Consider the following 16,554-nt stretch of genomic DNA (forward strand, 5'->3'; position numbering starts at 1 on the left):
TCCTGCAGTTATTACAGACAGTGAACTCACCACAGACACTGGACTGTCCTGCTGTTATTACAGACACCTGAACTCACCACAGACACTGGACTGTCCTGCAGTTATTACAGACAGTGAACTCACCACAGACACTGGACTGTCCTGCAGTTATTACAGTTATTACTCATTTGCATAAAAAAAGGTAAAAATGTACTAAATTAACAAACAAAGAGCAGAAAACAGATAAACAGCAGAAAGAGAGCGTTGTCGTGGTAACGGGCCTCGTGGAGCAGCAGCAGAACTTATGGAAAACCGACCGCCGCTAAAATTAGCCCGCGCACATCGAGCGCCATTGATCCGGCAGCCCTACTTCTGCAGCGCCGCTGGAAACGCCGCAGACGATGACGCTTAATTGGTCCAAAGGGGACGACCCGGTGACAAACGCCGCCGCACGCAGAGGACGCCGTTTAAACGGGACAGAGTGAGAGCGCCGCGCTCCGCCGCAGAGAGGAACTTTGAAGACGACGTCATCGTGAACGAATGTTAGAAAGGTCTGACTTCCTGTCCCGTTGTGTTTCCATGGCAGCAGCCAATAGCGTTGGGCGTTGCTGGTTGCCAGGGTTGTCTGTTGTTGGGTGCGGGCTACTGTAGGCTGGTTGCCAGGGTTGCCTGTTGTTGGGTGCAGCTACTGTAGGCTGGCACAGGGTGAAATGGAGTTAGCCAATCCTGCAGCTGCTTCTTTGTCCCAGCAGCTGAGTGAGCGGAGACGGGCAACAACCAGAGTCACTATAGGCCGAGCATTCACTCCATGGACTGAGAGAAAGGAGAGGAACGCCATTCAAACGCACGCCCACATGGCTACGCTGCTCCTGGATGCTAACATCACTTTCATCTGCACTTAGCTGCAACGGCTAACGCTAACGGCTAATGCTAACTGTCAGTCAAACTCCTCTAATCCTTGTTTTGATGCTGTGATTTTCTGGAGGGGACGGGTTCAAACAGGCTCAAACTGACTCCGCTCTCCTGGAGCTACTGGGCCGGGTCTGACCAACCTGGCAACCCTACTGCTGGACTTATACTTTGTTGTTGAGACGAGGATCTGGAGACTCTAGATGGAGCCGTTCTGATCATTCTACACATTCAACCTTTACAGTTGTATTTGAATGCAAAACTTTCAGAAAATGACATTTTTTCAGCCTCAAATCTGCAGATTTCCTGTTTTTTCTCTCATTTTAATGAAAATCTTTGTTGTTTTGACGAAACGAGACGTTTAAAGACGTCACATCGGACTGAAAACTGACACTTTCTTCACTATTCAGGAACCAAATCTTCGCTTCACATCCTCGGAGCCACAAAAACGACCTTTTGAAAACGACTCGGTCCAAAGAACTCTGTCGTTTTTGGGACCGACTTTAAACCCGGCTGAGTCTGGGCCGGTCCTGCTGCTCCGTAACCGTCCTGTGACACGGCGACAGTGGTAAACTGCCGTGAGGACGCACTGCAGTACCTTGCTGAGGGCGAAGGGCACCCAGGGGATCTCCGGCCTGCTCGCCGCGGCGCTGCTGCCGACCACCTTAGCCGTGCTTTTGGTCGGGCTTTTCTTGACGCTGTCCCTTAAGTTGAGGAATCGACTGCGAGCTCGGCAGGACGCCGGCACCGTGCAGGCGGTGAAGGACGACAGAGACGCCCGGACCTGCTGCTGCTGCTGCTGCTGCTGCTGCTGCTGGCGGTGGAGCTCGATGGCGTGCTGCCTCTGGAGCGGGTGCAGGTGTTCGATGGACTCCTGCAGGTTGATGTCGACCCGCGGCAGCTTCTTCTCGGCGCCGTTGGCGGCCTTGGAGGTGAACTCGTTCCGGGGGAAGTGTGTGGTCATCGTCCCGGTGAGACTGAATTATGGATGAGCGGCGTTCGGCGTCTGCGGTGCAACAGATCCAAACTCCACCAGAGCAACAACAACACTGACGCTCTCGTCTTCTCCGGCTGCTGCCAATTAATGTGCCTCAGTGAGCGCGGCACATGTCAGCACGAGGGGGGGGGGGGGGGGGCCCACTCGCTGCATGAATAATCGATGCCGCCCCCCCGGACTCAGACACAGCGGCGTGCGTGTCAGCGGGGGGAGGAGGGGGGAGGAGCAGCTCATGCTCTGCAGCAGCTCTGAGCCTCTGCTGGGGATCAAACCCCGACGGGACGCTTCCTGACGTTTCCACGGCTGCACACGGATCACGACACGACAAAACGTGAACGCACAACACGAGCGGGCGTTCTTCCACTTTCACAAAGAGCCACAGAGTCAAAACACGGAGCCAACGACGGCGCGCGGACGCTGAAGTGGAGTTCCAGGGTCCGTGTGGTTCGTGTGCGTCTACGTAAACAAACCGACGAGCGTGCACTTTCTGAGATGCTCATTAACGACTGCGGTGACTCATCAAAACACACTCTGACCCGTCAGGGCGTCAGAACGATGAACACCCGCCCTCCAACAGACACAAGGAACTCAAACACACAGACAATGACCACACGGACCTGCTGCTGTCAACGGTTCTGCACTTTATTATTATTATTGTTATTGGTATTGTTACCAACAAGGTGCCGGACTGTCCCACACACACACAGAGTCCCTGAATGCCTCGTCTCCATGGATACCGGCTCAGGATGCATTGATCTGCTGCGAGGATCGGCACCAACAACAGGGAGGAGGGAACCAACGACCACACAGCTTCATGGAGGAGGAGGGAACCAACAACCACACAGCTTCATGGAGGAGGAGGGAACCAACAACCACACAGCTTCATGGAGGAGGAGGGAACCAACAACCACACAGCTTCATGGAGGAGGAGGGAACCAACAACCACACAGCTTCATGGAGGAGGAGGGAACCAACAACCACACAGCTTCATGGAGGAGGGAACCAACAACCACACAGCTTCATGGAAGAGGGAACCAACAACCACACAGCTTCATGGAGGAGGGAACCAACAACCACACAGCTTCATGGAGGAGGGAACCAACAACCACACAGCTTCATGGAGGAGGAGGGAACCAACAACCACACAGCTTCATGGAGGAGGAGGGAACCAACAACCACACAGCTTCATGGAAGAGGGAACCAACAACCACACAGCTTCATGGAGGAGGGAACCAACAACCACACAGCTTCATGGAGGAGGGAACCAACAACCACACAGCTTCATGGAGGAGGAGGGAACCGACAACCACACAGCTTCATGGAGGAGGAGGGAACCGACAACCACACAGCTTCAAGGAGGAGGAGGGAACCAACAACCACACAGCTTCATGGAGGAGGGAACCAACAACCACACAGCTTCATGGAGGAGGGAACCAACGACCACACAGCTTCATGGAGGAGGGAACCAACAACCACACAGCTTCATGGAGGAGGAGGGAACCAACAACCACACAGCTTCATGGAGGAGGGAACCAACAACCACACAGCTTCATAGAGGAGGAGGGAACCAACAACCACACAGCTTCATGGAGGAGGGAACCAACAACCACACAGCTTCATGGAGGAGGAGGGAACCAACAACCACACAGCTTCATGGAGGAGGGAACCAACAACCACACGGCTTCATGGAGGAGGGAACCAACAACCACACAGCTTCATGGAGGAGGAGGGAACCAACAACCACACAGCTTCATGGAGGAGGGAACCAACAACCACACAGCTTCATGGAGGAGGAGGGAACCAACAACCACACAGCTTCATGGAGGAGGGAACCAACAACCACACAGCTTCATGGAGGAGGAGGGAACCAACAACCACACAGCTTCATGGAAGAGGGAACCAACAACCACACAGCTTCATGGAGGAGGGAACCAACAACCACACAGCTTCATGGAGGAGGGAACCAACAACCACACAGCTTCATGGAGGAGGAGGGAACCGACAACCACACAGCTTCATGGAGGAGGAGGGAACCGACAACCACACAGCTTCAAGGAGGAGGAGGGAACCAACAACCACACAGCTTCATGGAGGAGGGAACCAACAACCACACAGCTTCATGGAGGAGGGAACCAACGACCACACAGCTTCATGGAGGAGGGAACCAACAACCACACAGCTTCATGGAGGAGGAGGGAACCAACAACCACACAGCTTCATGGAGGAGGGAACCAACAACCACACAGCTTCATAGAGGAGGAGGGAACCAACAACCACACAGCTTCATGGAGGAGGGAACCAACAACCACACAGCTTCATGGAGGAGGAGGGAACCAACAACCACACAGCTTCATGGAGGAGGGAACCAACAACCACACGGCTTCATGGAGGAGGGAACCAACAACCACACAGCTTCATGGAGGAGGAGGGAACCAACAACCACACAGCTTCATGGAGGAGGGAACCAACAACCACACAGCTTCATGGAGGAGGAGGGAACCAACAACCACACAGCTTCATGGAGGAGGGAACCAACAACCACACAGCTTCATGGAGGAGGAGGGAACCAACAACCACACAGCTTCATGGAGGAGGAGGGAACCAACAACCACACAGCTTCATGGAGGAGGGAACCAACAACCACACAGCTTCATGGAGGAGGAGGGAACCAACAACCACACAGCTTCATGGAGGAGGGAACTAACAACCACACAGCTTCATGGAGGAGGAGGGAACCAACAACCACACAGCTTCATGGAGGAGGGAACCAACAACCACACAGCTTCATGGAGGAAGGAACCAACAACCACACAGCTTCATGGAGGAGGGAACCAACAACCACACAGCTTCATGGAGGAAGGAACCAACAACCACACGGCTTCATGGAGGAGGGAACCAACAACAACACAGCTTCATGGAGGAGGGAACCAACAACCACACAGCTTCATGGAGGAGGAGGGAACCAACAACCACACAGCTTCATGGAGGAGGAGGGAACCAACAACCACACGGCTTCATGGAGGGGGAGGGAACCAACAACCACACAGCTTCATGGAGGAGGGAACCAACGACCACACAGCTTCATGGAAGAGGAGGGAACCAACAACCACACAGCTTCATGGAGGAGGAGGGAACCAACAACCACACAGTTTCATGGAGGAGGAGGGAACCAACAACCACACAGCTTCATGGAGGAGGAGGGAACTAACAACCACACAGCTTCATGGAGGAGGGAACCAACAACCACACAGCTTCATGGAGGAGGAGGGAACCAACAACCACACAGTTTCATGGAGGAGGAGGGAACCAACAACCACACAGCTTCATGGAGGAGGAGGGAACTAACAACCACACAGCTTCATGGAGGAGGGAACCAACAACCACACAGCTTCATGGAGGAGGAGGGAACCTACAACCACACAGCTTCATGGAGGAGGAGGGAACCAACAACCACACAGCTTCATGGAGGAGGAGGGAACCAACAACCACACAGTTTCATGGAGGAGGAGGGAACCAACAACCACACAGTTTCATGGAGGAGGAGGGAACCAACAACCACACAGCTTCATGGAGGAGGAGGGAACCAACAACCACACAGCTTCATGGAGGAGGAGGGAACCAACAACCACACAGTTTCATGGAGGAGGAGGGAACCAACAACCACACAGTTTCATGGAGGAGGAGGGAACCAACAACCACACAGCTTCATGGAGGAGGAGGGAACCAACAACCACACAGCTTCATGGAGGAGGAGGGAACCAACAACCACACAGCTTCATGGAGGAGGGAACCAACAACCACACAGCTTCATGGAGGAGGAGGGAACCAACAACCACACAGCTTCATGGAGGAGGGAACCATCAACCACACAGCTTCATGGAGGAGGGAACCAACAACCACACAGCTTCATGGAGGAGGGAACCAACAACCACACAGCTTCATGGAGGAGGAGGGAACTAACAACCACACAGCTTCATGGAGGAGGGAACCAACGACCACACAGCTTCATGGAGGAGGGAACCAACAACCACACAGCTTCATGGAGGAGGAGGGAACCAACAACCACACAGCTTCATGGAGGAGGAGGGAACCAACAACCACACAGCTTCATGGAGGAGGAGGGAACCAACAACCACACAGCTTCATGGAGGAGGGAACCAACAACCACACAGCTTCATGGAGGAGGAGGGAACCAACGACCACACAGCTTCATGGAGGAGGAGGGAACCAACAACCACACAGCTTCATGGAGGAGGAGGGAACCAACAACCACACAGCTTCATGGAGGAGGAGGGAACCAACAACCACACAGCTTCATGGAGGAGGAGGGAACCAACAACCACACAGCTTCATGGAGGAGGAGGGAACCAACAACCACACAGCTTCATGGAGGAGGAGGGAACCAACAACCACACAGCTTCATGGAGGAGGGAACCAACAACCACACAGACAAAGAGCGGCTTACGTCGAGAGAGGGGTTCAAAACAAACGCTTACATGAACTTTGACCTTTCAACACTTTTAACCAGGACTCACACGTCAACGTGTGTGTGTGTGTGTGTGTGTGTGTGTGTGTGTGTGTGTGTGTGTGCGAGGTAGCGCTGCGTGTCAGGAGCCTGGAGGTTGCTAGGCAACGGCGGGGGCAGGCATGTGCTGCTGCAGGGGCTCCTCACATCCTCCTGAACACGACGCTGCCGCTTGTGCAGGTGAAGCTCAGCGCACGCGTTCACACAGACGGGCGTGCAGGTGTGACGGGAACCCCCCCCAGACGTGACGCGGGAGGACGCCGGCTCGCCGTGACGACCGCACGGAGCGCTCGCACTGATGAAACGACCCGCAGCCTTATCAGCACAGCGCCTCCAACGCCACGCAGAACACAAACAACGGCGTCCTCAGGTCCACGCCGTGCCTCCGCTCGCCTCATGATGATGATGATGATAAAAACCAGTCGCTCGGTGACGGGGGCTCGTGCACGAGGGCGTTTCTGGGTCTGAAGCAGATGTGAACGCCACATGACGCAGCAGCAGCAGCAGCGGCCGCGTCACACTCGCCACAGCAGACGATCAATACGTTTACAACAACACACACTCTGTCTGAGGGACATGTGTGTACAGATGCACTCACACACACACACACACACACACACACACACACACACACACACACACACACACACACACACACACACACACACACACACACACACACACACACACACACACACACACACACACACACACACACACACACACACACACACACACACACACACACACACACACACACACACACACACACACGCAGGTCGTAGAAAATGAGTCACGCCACAGCTGCAGCACCTCCCTCTGTCTCCTCACCTTTATCGACACTTGTGTACGTTTGGGTGGAGGTGGAGGTGGAGGTGGAGGTGGGGGTGGAGGTGGCGGTGACCTACCAGTAGGCGCCGGTGGAGCCGTTTGGTTCTCCTCAGGGTGCCCATGATGCGGCGGCCCATCTTTTTGGCGTACCACACAGAGTTGAACATGCTGCTGCTTGTTGCTGCTGCTGCGGTGGAGGAGGAGGAGGAGGAGGAGGAGGAGGAGGTGGAGGTGCGTCGCCTCCTCTCGCTCCTGCTGCAGGCTGCTGCGGCGGCGGGGTGGCGGAGGTGGTGCTGGCTGGAGAGCAGACGATGGAGGAAGAGCAGGAGGAGGGGGGGGGGGCTTCACTCCACCTTGTGCCCCCCCCCTCCACACACACACTTCTCCTCCTCCTCCTCTTCTTCCTCCTCACAGACACACACAGGGAGGCGGAGGAGGCGGAGGAGCTGACGGAGGTGCCGCTGCTTCCACGGCGAGGTCGTCCTCGTTACGAGCAGCAGCAGCAGGAGACGGCGGTCATCACGCTCCGGATTTGAAGGAGGGGAGAAAAAAAGAGAGAGAGCGAGACGGCGGGAGACGACTCCGCGGGCGGATTAACCTGCCGGGGCGAGAGAGCATCGCGGAGAGAGAGAGAGAGAAAGAGAGAGAGAGAGAGCAGCCGGTCGGTCGGCCAGCCTCCGCCTGTCTGAAGCAGACGGCAACAACAGACTGCAGGGCTGACGAGTGTGTGTGTGTGTGTGTGTGTGTGTGTGTGTGTGTGTGTGTGTGTGTGTCTGTGTGTGTGTGTGTGTGTGTTTAAAGAGAGCGCAGGCAGGGAGGAAGGAAGTTGGTCCTCTGATCTCTTCTCTCTGCAGTCTGGGAGCCTCTGCAGCTCCTTCCTCCTCCTCTTCTTCCTCTTCCTCCTCTTCTTCCCCCTCCTCCTCTCTCTCCTCCTCCTCCTCCTCCTCCTCCTGCTCTTCCTCTCTCCTCCTCCTCTTCCTCTCTCTCCTCCTCCTCTTCCTCTCTCTCCTCCTCCTCTTCCTCTCTCTCCTCCTCCTCTTCTTCCTCTCTCTCCTCCTCCTCTTCCTCTTCCTCCTCCTCTTCCTCCTCCTCTGAGGGTTCGGTCCAGCTGACCTCTGTCCCACTTCTGTCCTCCCTCGTCCCAAATATGACTCGGCAGAAGTCAGAAACGCTGAGTTGCGGTTGTTGTGACGGTGACGGACAGCGTTGGCATCTCTTTATCGAAGCGCGTCTCATTTTCCCATCACGCGGACGACTTTACGTTCTGCTCCTTCACTGAAGAAAACGCTTATTCATGCGTTCAGAAAACAGGCGTTCCCGTGTTGTTTCATAAAGACGATCCGTCTACGATGAAACGTGTCGTCATGGAGATGTTAAATGATCCGTTTGTCGTTTACGTCGTTGATTCATCTGCGGTTCAGTGTTTCCCAGAGAACAAGACGACGTCCTCAAATGTGTCAGAGATTCAGTTCACGGTCACAGGAGGAAAGAAACCGCCGACGTCACAACGACAACAACAGCGACAACGACAGTGACGGCGCGTTCACCGTGACGACAGCGGCGTGATGGTGCGTTCACCAGCTTTAAGTCGTAACGTGGAAACAACTCGTTTAGAACGAAGGATCACGTGAGGCGTTAAAATATGATCGGGAACTCCTTCGTCCGATTATTCTGACAACACTTGAATGCAGCACAAATGATCAGGCCGGTAGTTTGTCTCTCATGTTGTAAACAAACAAACAAACAAACGCACGCTAACGTCTCCTGTTCCCAACAGTCAAGGTCGGCGTTTGTTTGTAACTCGCTCTTTTCTTTATCGTTTCCATAGAAACAAACTTTGTTATCGTTTCTAATCCAAATGTTTTGCTTGAACATCAAAGCTTCAAAAGCCTCAGATCACAAACACCGAACACCCCCCGGAGTCCCACAGGGCTCCGTCCTGGGACCACTTCCTCTTTCCATCTGTATGAATCATTATGCAGACGACTCCACGCTCTTTAAAGCTGCTGATCCGGACGATTCTCCTCTAAAAACACGACTATGGGAAAAAAGGAATATATGTATCGGCACAGATGAGTTATAAAATACCGTGCATCTCAGTCTTTGATGTCAATTGTGGTGTTTTGTGTCTGTTTTTAGTCGTTTTTGTGGTATTTTGTGTCTGTTTTTGGTCGTTTTGTCATGTTTTTGTGGTGTTTTCATCTGTTTTTAGTCGTTTTGTCATGTTTTTGTGGTGTTTTCATCTGTTTTTAGTCGTTTTGTCATGTTTTTGTGGTGTTTTCATCTGTTTTTAGTCGTTTTGTCATGTTTTTGTGGTGTTTTCATCTGTTTTTGGTCGTTTTGTCACGTTTTTGTGGTGTTTTCATCTGTTTTTAGTCGTTTTGTCATGTTTATGTGGTGTTTTCATCTGTTTTTAGTTGTTTTATCATGTTTTTGTGGTGTTTTCATCTGTTTTTAGTCGTTTTGTCATGTTTTTGTGGTGTTTTCATCTGTTTTTAGTCATTTTGTCACGTTTTTGGTGTGTTTTCATCTGTTTTTACTCGTTTTGTCACGTTTTTGTGGTGTTTTCATCTGTTTTAAGTCGTTTTGTCACGTTTTTGTTGTGTTTTCATCTGTTTTTAGTTGTTTTATCACGTTTTTGTGGTGTTTTCATCTGTTTTTAGTCGTTTTGTCATGTTTTTGTGGTGTTTTCATCTGTTTTTAGTCGTTTTGTGGTGTTTTTGTGGTGTTTTCATCTGTTTTTAGTCGTTTTGTGGTGTTTTGCGTCTGTTTTTAGTTGTTGCATCACTTTTTTGTGTCGGTTTCATCTTTATTAGTGGCTTGGTTACTTTTTTGTGGTGTTTTGCGTCTGTTTTAAGTCGTTTCATCACTTTTGTGGTGTTTTCAAGCTGTTGATCCTGATGATTCTCCTCTAAAAACACAAACTTATGGACAAACCAAATCAGAATTGGGACAAAATTGCCGTCGTAGTCATGAGTCCGAAATAACACAGAAAGAAAAAGTCACGTTTAGTTTTACTGCAGCACATTAAAAGGATGTGTACGGGTATTTCACTTCACACAGTGAATGCTTATTAATGTGATTTATTTTGATTTATTTACTCTGTGTGTGTTTTACTGGTTTAATTAAGGAGCTGAAGTAAAGAATGAAATCTGAGGTTTCCGTCAAAAGTCTGTTTTTTGTTCTGTAGTTTGTTTGTTAATTATTAATTATCATGTTTAAATGTGTGTTTCTTTAGTGTAAGTGTGAATGTTTAAGTGTAATTGTGTGTTTATTATGTATAAATGTGTGTGTGTTGTATGTTGTGTGTTAGTGTGAAGAATAGCTGATGCTGCTGATGGAGATCCTAATAAATAAATAAAGAAAGAAAACATAACAAACATCTTTCAGTATTTTTCATATTTTGAATAAAGAGCAAACAGCTTCGTTCTTTCTGCTGCTTTTAACGTTCGATCGACACCAGAAGAGTTTCCATAATAATGTTAATTCCACCACAGAGGAGACTCATGATCCCTGCGACTGAGCTGTGGGGAAAAGAATAGATATGTTTATATATATATATATGTAAATGTATATATGTATATATATAAATATGGGAATAGATGTCGTTATAAAATCTGTAGTTCTCTGTCTGTGACGTCCATAAACCGTCCTTAAACGTATGAAACAGGAAACGCACGGCTGATATTTCCCTCTTCCTCAGGACTGTGAGGAACCCTGCTGCTATAAATAGAGCCGCCGGTGCTCCCAGCATGCTTTGCTGCAGCCGGGACCCCAGCGCAGCAGAGACGAGACGACGCAGGAGAAGCGTCAGTGACGAGTCAGTGACGAGTCATTTCACGGCTCCGCGTCCTCTGGGTCGCTCATGACCACACATCAGAGCTGCGGCCGTTTACGCCCCCGCGCCCTCGTCCTCGTCCTGCTCCGCGGGTTCAACCTCCTCCTCCTCCTCCTCCTCCTCCTCCTCCTCCTCCTCCTCCTCCTCATCCATTTTCCTGCTGTCAGGATTTCCTTTGTCGGCGTTCATCTGCTGCGTTGCCATGACGCTGCCGACAGAGCAAAAAAGAGAGAGAGAGAGAGAGAGAGAGAGGCGGAGGAAGATGAAGAATGAAAGGAATAAAAAAAGAGTGCGTCCTCGTAGCCTTCAGTGTCTGTGTGGGGTTCATTCATGGCGTTATCGCTGCGGCGGCGGTGCAGCAGAAAGCGCCTGTGACGTCAGGACGGGGACGCTTGTCCTCCTGTCCACCTGTCCTGCCGTCCTCGGGCGAGACACTCGACCCCAGATCGCTCCGTTGGTCCCCAGCAGCGTGCGTGGCAGCGTGCGTGGCAGCGTGCGTGGCAGCGTGCGTGGCAGCTTGCGTGGCAGCTTGCGTGGCAGCTCGCTGCCGTAGAGATGGAGATTAAGAAGAAGAGTCATAAAAGTGATGCTGGTTCAAACGCTGTCACTGAACCAGCGCTGAAACAATAACTCCTCTCTCTCTGGTTCCTCTCTCTCTGGTTCCTCTCTCTCTGGTTCCTCTCTCTGGTTCCTCTGGTTCCTCTCTCTCTGGTTCCTCTCTCTCTGGTTCCTTTGTTTCCTCTCTCTCTGGTTCCTCTCTCTCTGCTTCCTCTCTTTCTGGTTCCTTTGGTTCCTCTCTCTGGTTCCTCTGGTTCCTCTCTCTCTGGTTCCTCTGGTTCCTCTCTCTGGTTCCTCTCTCTCTGGTTCCTCTCTCTCTGGTTCCTTTGGTTCCTCTCTCTCTGGTTCCTCTCTCTCTGGTTCCTTTGGTTCCTCTCTCTGGTTCCTCTGGTTCCTCTCTCTGGTTCCTTTGTTTCCTCTCTCTCTGGTTCCTCTCTCTCTGGTCCCTCTGGTTCCTCTCTCTCTGGTTCCTCTGGTTCCTTTCTCTCTGGTTCCTCTCTCTCTGGTTCCTCTGGTTCCTCTGGTTCCTCTCTCTCTGGTTCCTCTCTCTCTGGTTCCTCTGGTTCCTCTGGTTCCTCTGGTTCCTTTCTCTCTGGTTCCTCTGGTTCCTTTCTCTCTGGTTCCTCTCTCTCTGCTTCCTCTGGTTCCTTTCTCTCTGGTTCCTCTCTCTCTGTTTCCTCTTTCTCTGGTTCCTCTCTCTCTGGTTCCTTTGGTTCCTTTGGTTCTTCTGGTTCCTCTCTCTCTGGTTCCTCTCTCTCTGGTTCCTCTCTCTCTGGTTCCTTTGGTTCCTTTGGTTCTTCTGGTTCCTCTCTCTCTGGTTCCTCTGGTTCCTCTCTCTCTGGTTCCTTCTGGTTCCTCTGGTTCCTCTCTCTCTGGTTCCTCTCTCTCTGGTTCCTCTCTCTCTGGTTCCTTTGGTTCCTCTCTCTCTGGTTCCTTTGGTTCCTCTCTCTCTGGTTCCTTTCTCTCTGGTTCCTCTGGTTCCTCTCTCTGGTTCCTCTCTCTGGTTCCTCTCTCTGGTTCCTTTGGTTCCTCTCTCTGGTTCCTTTGGTTCCTCTCTCTGGTTCCTCTGGTTCCTCTCTCTCCGGTTCCTTTGGCCTTTTTTTCTTCACGTTTTTCTGGTGTTTTGCGTCTGATTTTCAGGCACGCACGCACGCACGCACGCACGCACGCACACACACAAGCACGCACGCACGCACACACACACACACACACACACACACAGCAACAAACACCATCATCCAACGACAGTCACAGACTTTTTATTATAAATATATAAAAATGATGAGAAATGACCACGACAGGCGTCGCTGCAGCGTCTCAGTCATCACTTCACGGCACCTCAGATTATTATATCTCTACATTTGCACAACAGTTAATTGTGCAATTACACAACGCCTATTTATTTATTTTAAGTCTCTTATTTTGTATTTCTAATTTCCTGCTTTGATGTTTCTGCGTGAAGCTGCTGTTTTACCAGCGTCACATCAATAAAGTTTTTCTATTCTTTACAAACGGACGTTTATGATTTTAGGAGCAGAAACACGAACGACAGAAGGAAAAAGCGAAAGTTAAGACTATAAAAGAACTCTGAGCTCCGCGTTCAGACGCTTCCCTGAACGTAAACGCCGTCGCTGCACGGGACGATGAAACGGGTGAAAACACGATGAGATGAGGTCATGAGCGGCGCGGGGGGGCGGAGTTACCTGGATGAGGTCATGAGCGGTGCGGGGGGGCGGAGTTACCTGGATGAGGACATGAGCGGCGCGGGGGGGGGGGTTACCTGGTGAGGTCATGAGCGGCGCGGGGGGGGGGGGTTACCTGGTGAGGTCATGAGCGGCGCGGAGAGGGCAGGGTTACCTGGATGAGGTCATGAGCGGGGGGCGGGGTTACCTGGGTGAGGTCATGAGCGAGGGGCGGGGTTACCTGGATGAGGTCATGAGCGAGGGGCGGGGTTACCTGGATGAGGTCATGAGCGAGGGGCGGGGTTACCTGGGTGAGGTCATGAGCGAGGGGCGGGGTTACCTGGGTGAGGTCATGAGCGAGGGGCGGGGTTACCTGGATGAGGTCATGAGCGAGGGGCGGGGTTACCTGGATGAGGTCATGAGCGAGGGGCGGGGTTACCTGGGTGAGGTCATGAGCGAGGGGCGGGGTTACCTGGGTGAGGTCATGAGCGAGGGGCGGGGTTACCTGGGTGAGGTCATGAGCGGGGGACGGGGTTACCTGGATGAGGTCATGAGCGGGGGGCGGGGTTACCTGGACGAGGTCATGAGCGGGGGGCGGGGTTACCTGGGTGAGGACATGAGCGGGGGGCGGGGTTACCTGGGTGAGGTCATGAGCGGGGGGCGGGGTTACCTGGATCGGGGGGTAGGGGTTGGAGGAGCAGGAGGGGAGGGGGCTGTCGTCGCCGTGGCTACAGACGGTGGAGGACGAAGGGGACGGGAGCTCCGGGAAGAGCTGGCGTCCGAACGAGGAGCCGTCAAAGATGCACTCCAGAGCGGCGACCTACGGGAGAGACGGGGGCTCGCAAGGGTCAAAATACAGGAGAAGGCAAAGCAGGACAGAGACAGTTCATCCGCACAGAGGAGGAAGAGAGAAGGGTGAGAGAAGAGAGAGAGAGAAGAGTGAGAGAAGGGTGAGAGAGTGATGCTGCAGCGGTTCAGACAGGAAGTGGAGCAGAGGATCAGGAACAAACACACACAGAGGAGCCTGAACGCCACACGATGGCAGCAGAGGCGCCTGAACGCCACACGATGGCAGCAGAGGCGCCTGAACGCCACACGATGGCAGCAGAGGAGCCTGAACGCCACACGATGGCAGCAGAGGGGCCTGAACGCCACACGATGGCAGCAGAGGCGCCTGAACGCCACACGATGGCAGCAGAGGAGCCTGAACGCCACACGATGGCAGCAGAGGCGCCTGAACGCCACACGATGGCAGCAGAGCGACACAGCCGTAACCATGACAACAGCATTTGGGTTGAGTTTCAAAATAAAGTGAAACTAAACGTGAGGAAAGATTAAAGACTTTCATCAACCAACTGTTTATTATGTGAAAAATAATTCATCTTCTGTCTTTTGTTCTTAAATAAATATAATAAATAATAAATATATAATATAATAAATATGATATTATGCATAAATAAGCAGAAAAAACTGACAGAAACCCGTCGCTGGAGGTCGTATTAAAGGTTTTTATGAGGATTTTAGAGCAGATTTTGTGCGTGGACGTTTTTTTTAAGTCAAATAACTTTGAAATAAAAACGTTTAACTTTTCATTTTTGATCGTACGAAAAGTTTCTGCACAAAAATTCGGAGGAAATCTCAGGAAACAGCGAACGGACGTCGACCCCGTGACGCAGAGACGTGACGTGACGTTTACGCTGGAACGAGCGTGACGGGACACGAACGCCGTCTCCAGGTCCAAGTCCGGAGGTTCACCGTCTCACACGCCAGCTCCAGAGTAAACGCACCAGTTATGAACCTGAATATGAATTATTATTATTATTATTAACTGCAGGTCGACGTCGCGCCGAGCCGCGGATTCGACGGGAGACTTCTGTGCGACGGCGTCGAGAACAGCAACACGGACAAGCATCAGTGTGTGTGTGTGTGTGTGTGTGTGTGTGTGTGTGTGTGTGTGTGTGTGTGTGTGTGTGTGTCTGTGTGTGTCTGTGTGTGTGACAGATGGACAGAAATATATTTGTTGGTAAAAATGTAAATAAATATGAATGAACATGAACAGAGAGAGAGAAAAGGACAAAGAACAAGAACTTCAGGGGGGGGGCTGGGGGGGCCTGAGGGGGTCACGGGTCCTACCTTCATGGGCGAGATGTGGGCGTGCGTGACGTATCCGTGCACGTTCTCGATCTGCGACAGGTTCTTCTCTGCGACCTGGACGAGCTCCGGGCCCCCGGGCTCCTGCGTGAGCTGGGGGGAGCTCTGGTCCTGGGGGGACGAGTCCTCATCGTGGTGCCGGTACTTCTGTGACAGGGGACAGAGACAAGAGACGTTCAGGGTCCGGGTTCATCCAGAACTCTGACTCTAGAGGTTAAAGGCTGGAGATGACGGGACTCAAGCAGAAACATCATGGTTAAAATATGAATGATGAGGATTTTAGAGCAGATTCTGTGCGTTTGTGACGTTTTCAGCAGCGTCAGAATCTTAAACTTTAACTAAAAATCCTCTTTTTTATGCAAAAATGTGAGAAAAAGCCGTTTTCAGGTTCTTAAGTCTTGATTTCTTCTTTTCTCTGTCGTATCAAATCAAATCCAATCAAATCCAATCTTCCGTCTCATAAAACAAACATTTGACGCACGTTTCAAACCTGAAAAACACTCAAATCCAAGTGTTTTAAGGATTCCCAGCTCCTGTGGGGACCCTGAATGCATCGTAGCGACCTTGTGTGTTTATGACATCATCAGTTATTTTGAACTTTCTCTGTTTTAACAGAAAGGTGCTTTATTATTATTATTATTACTAGTAATAATGGTATTATTATTATTACTATTATTATTATTATTATTATTATTATTATTATAAGAAGAAAAAATTTTATTAATCTGATCAATAAACGTGATAATAAACGTGGTTTCTCTTCGGTGGCGTTTCCCTGACGACCACGCACACAAGTGCCGGCCAGCCAATCACGCCTATCGTGTGTCACCAGGTCACACGGTGAACACAGACCCTCCGCCCTCAGCTCTGTCTGACAGGCGCAGAGAGTCTGTGATGATGCGTTCACTGCCCTGCGGTGTTTCTCTCTCACCCACACACAGGTTTGATTCCTGCCGTCTGTGATGATGCGTTCACTGACCCGTGGTGTTTCTCTCTCTCACCCACACACAGGTCTGATTCCTGCCGTCTGTGATGATGCGTTCACTGACCCGCGGTGTTTCTCCCTCTCACCCACACACAGGTC

General features: G+C 51.6%; 1 protein-coding gene across 10 annotated transcripts in view; it reads right to left on the reverse strand.

Moving 5' to 3' along the window:
* Positions 1 to 16,554, reverse strand: part of dlg1b (discs large MAGUK scaffold protein 1b) — a 79,168-nt gene that overhangs the window by 28,290 nt on the left and 34,324 nt on the right. For 5 of the 10 annotated variants that reach the window (XM_083928154.1, XM_083928150.1, XM_083928149.1 and 2 more), the window contains 2 exons: positions 15,453 to 15,617; positions 13,990 to 14,139 (listed from right to left, as the gene is read on the reverse strand). In XM_083928154.1, the coding sequence (XP_083784280.1) occupies positions 13,990 to 14,139; positions 15,453 to 15,617 (315 nt within the window). The remainder of the gene's footprint in view (positions 1 to 13,989; positions 14,140 to 15,452; positions 15,618 to 16,554) is intronic. The other 5 variants (XM_083928147.1, XM_083928155.1, XM_083928153.1 and 2 more) reach the window with 1 other exon arrangement.

The sequence above is a fragment of the Echiichthys vipera genome, assembly GCF_963691815.1.
Source record: "Echiichthys vipera genome assembly, chromosome: 15".
In the NCBI taxonomy this organism is placed as follows: domain Eukaryota; kingdom Metazoa; phylum Chordata; class Actinopteri; order Perciformes; family Trachinidae; genus Echiichthys; species Echiichthys vipera.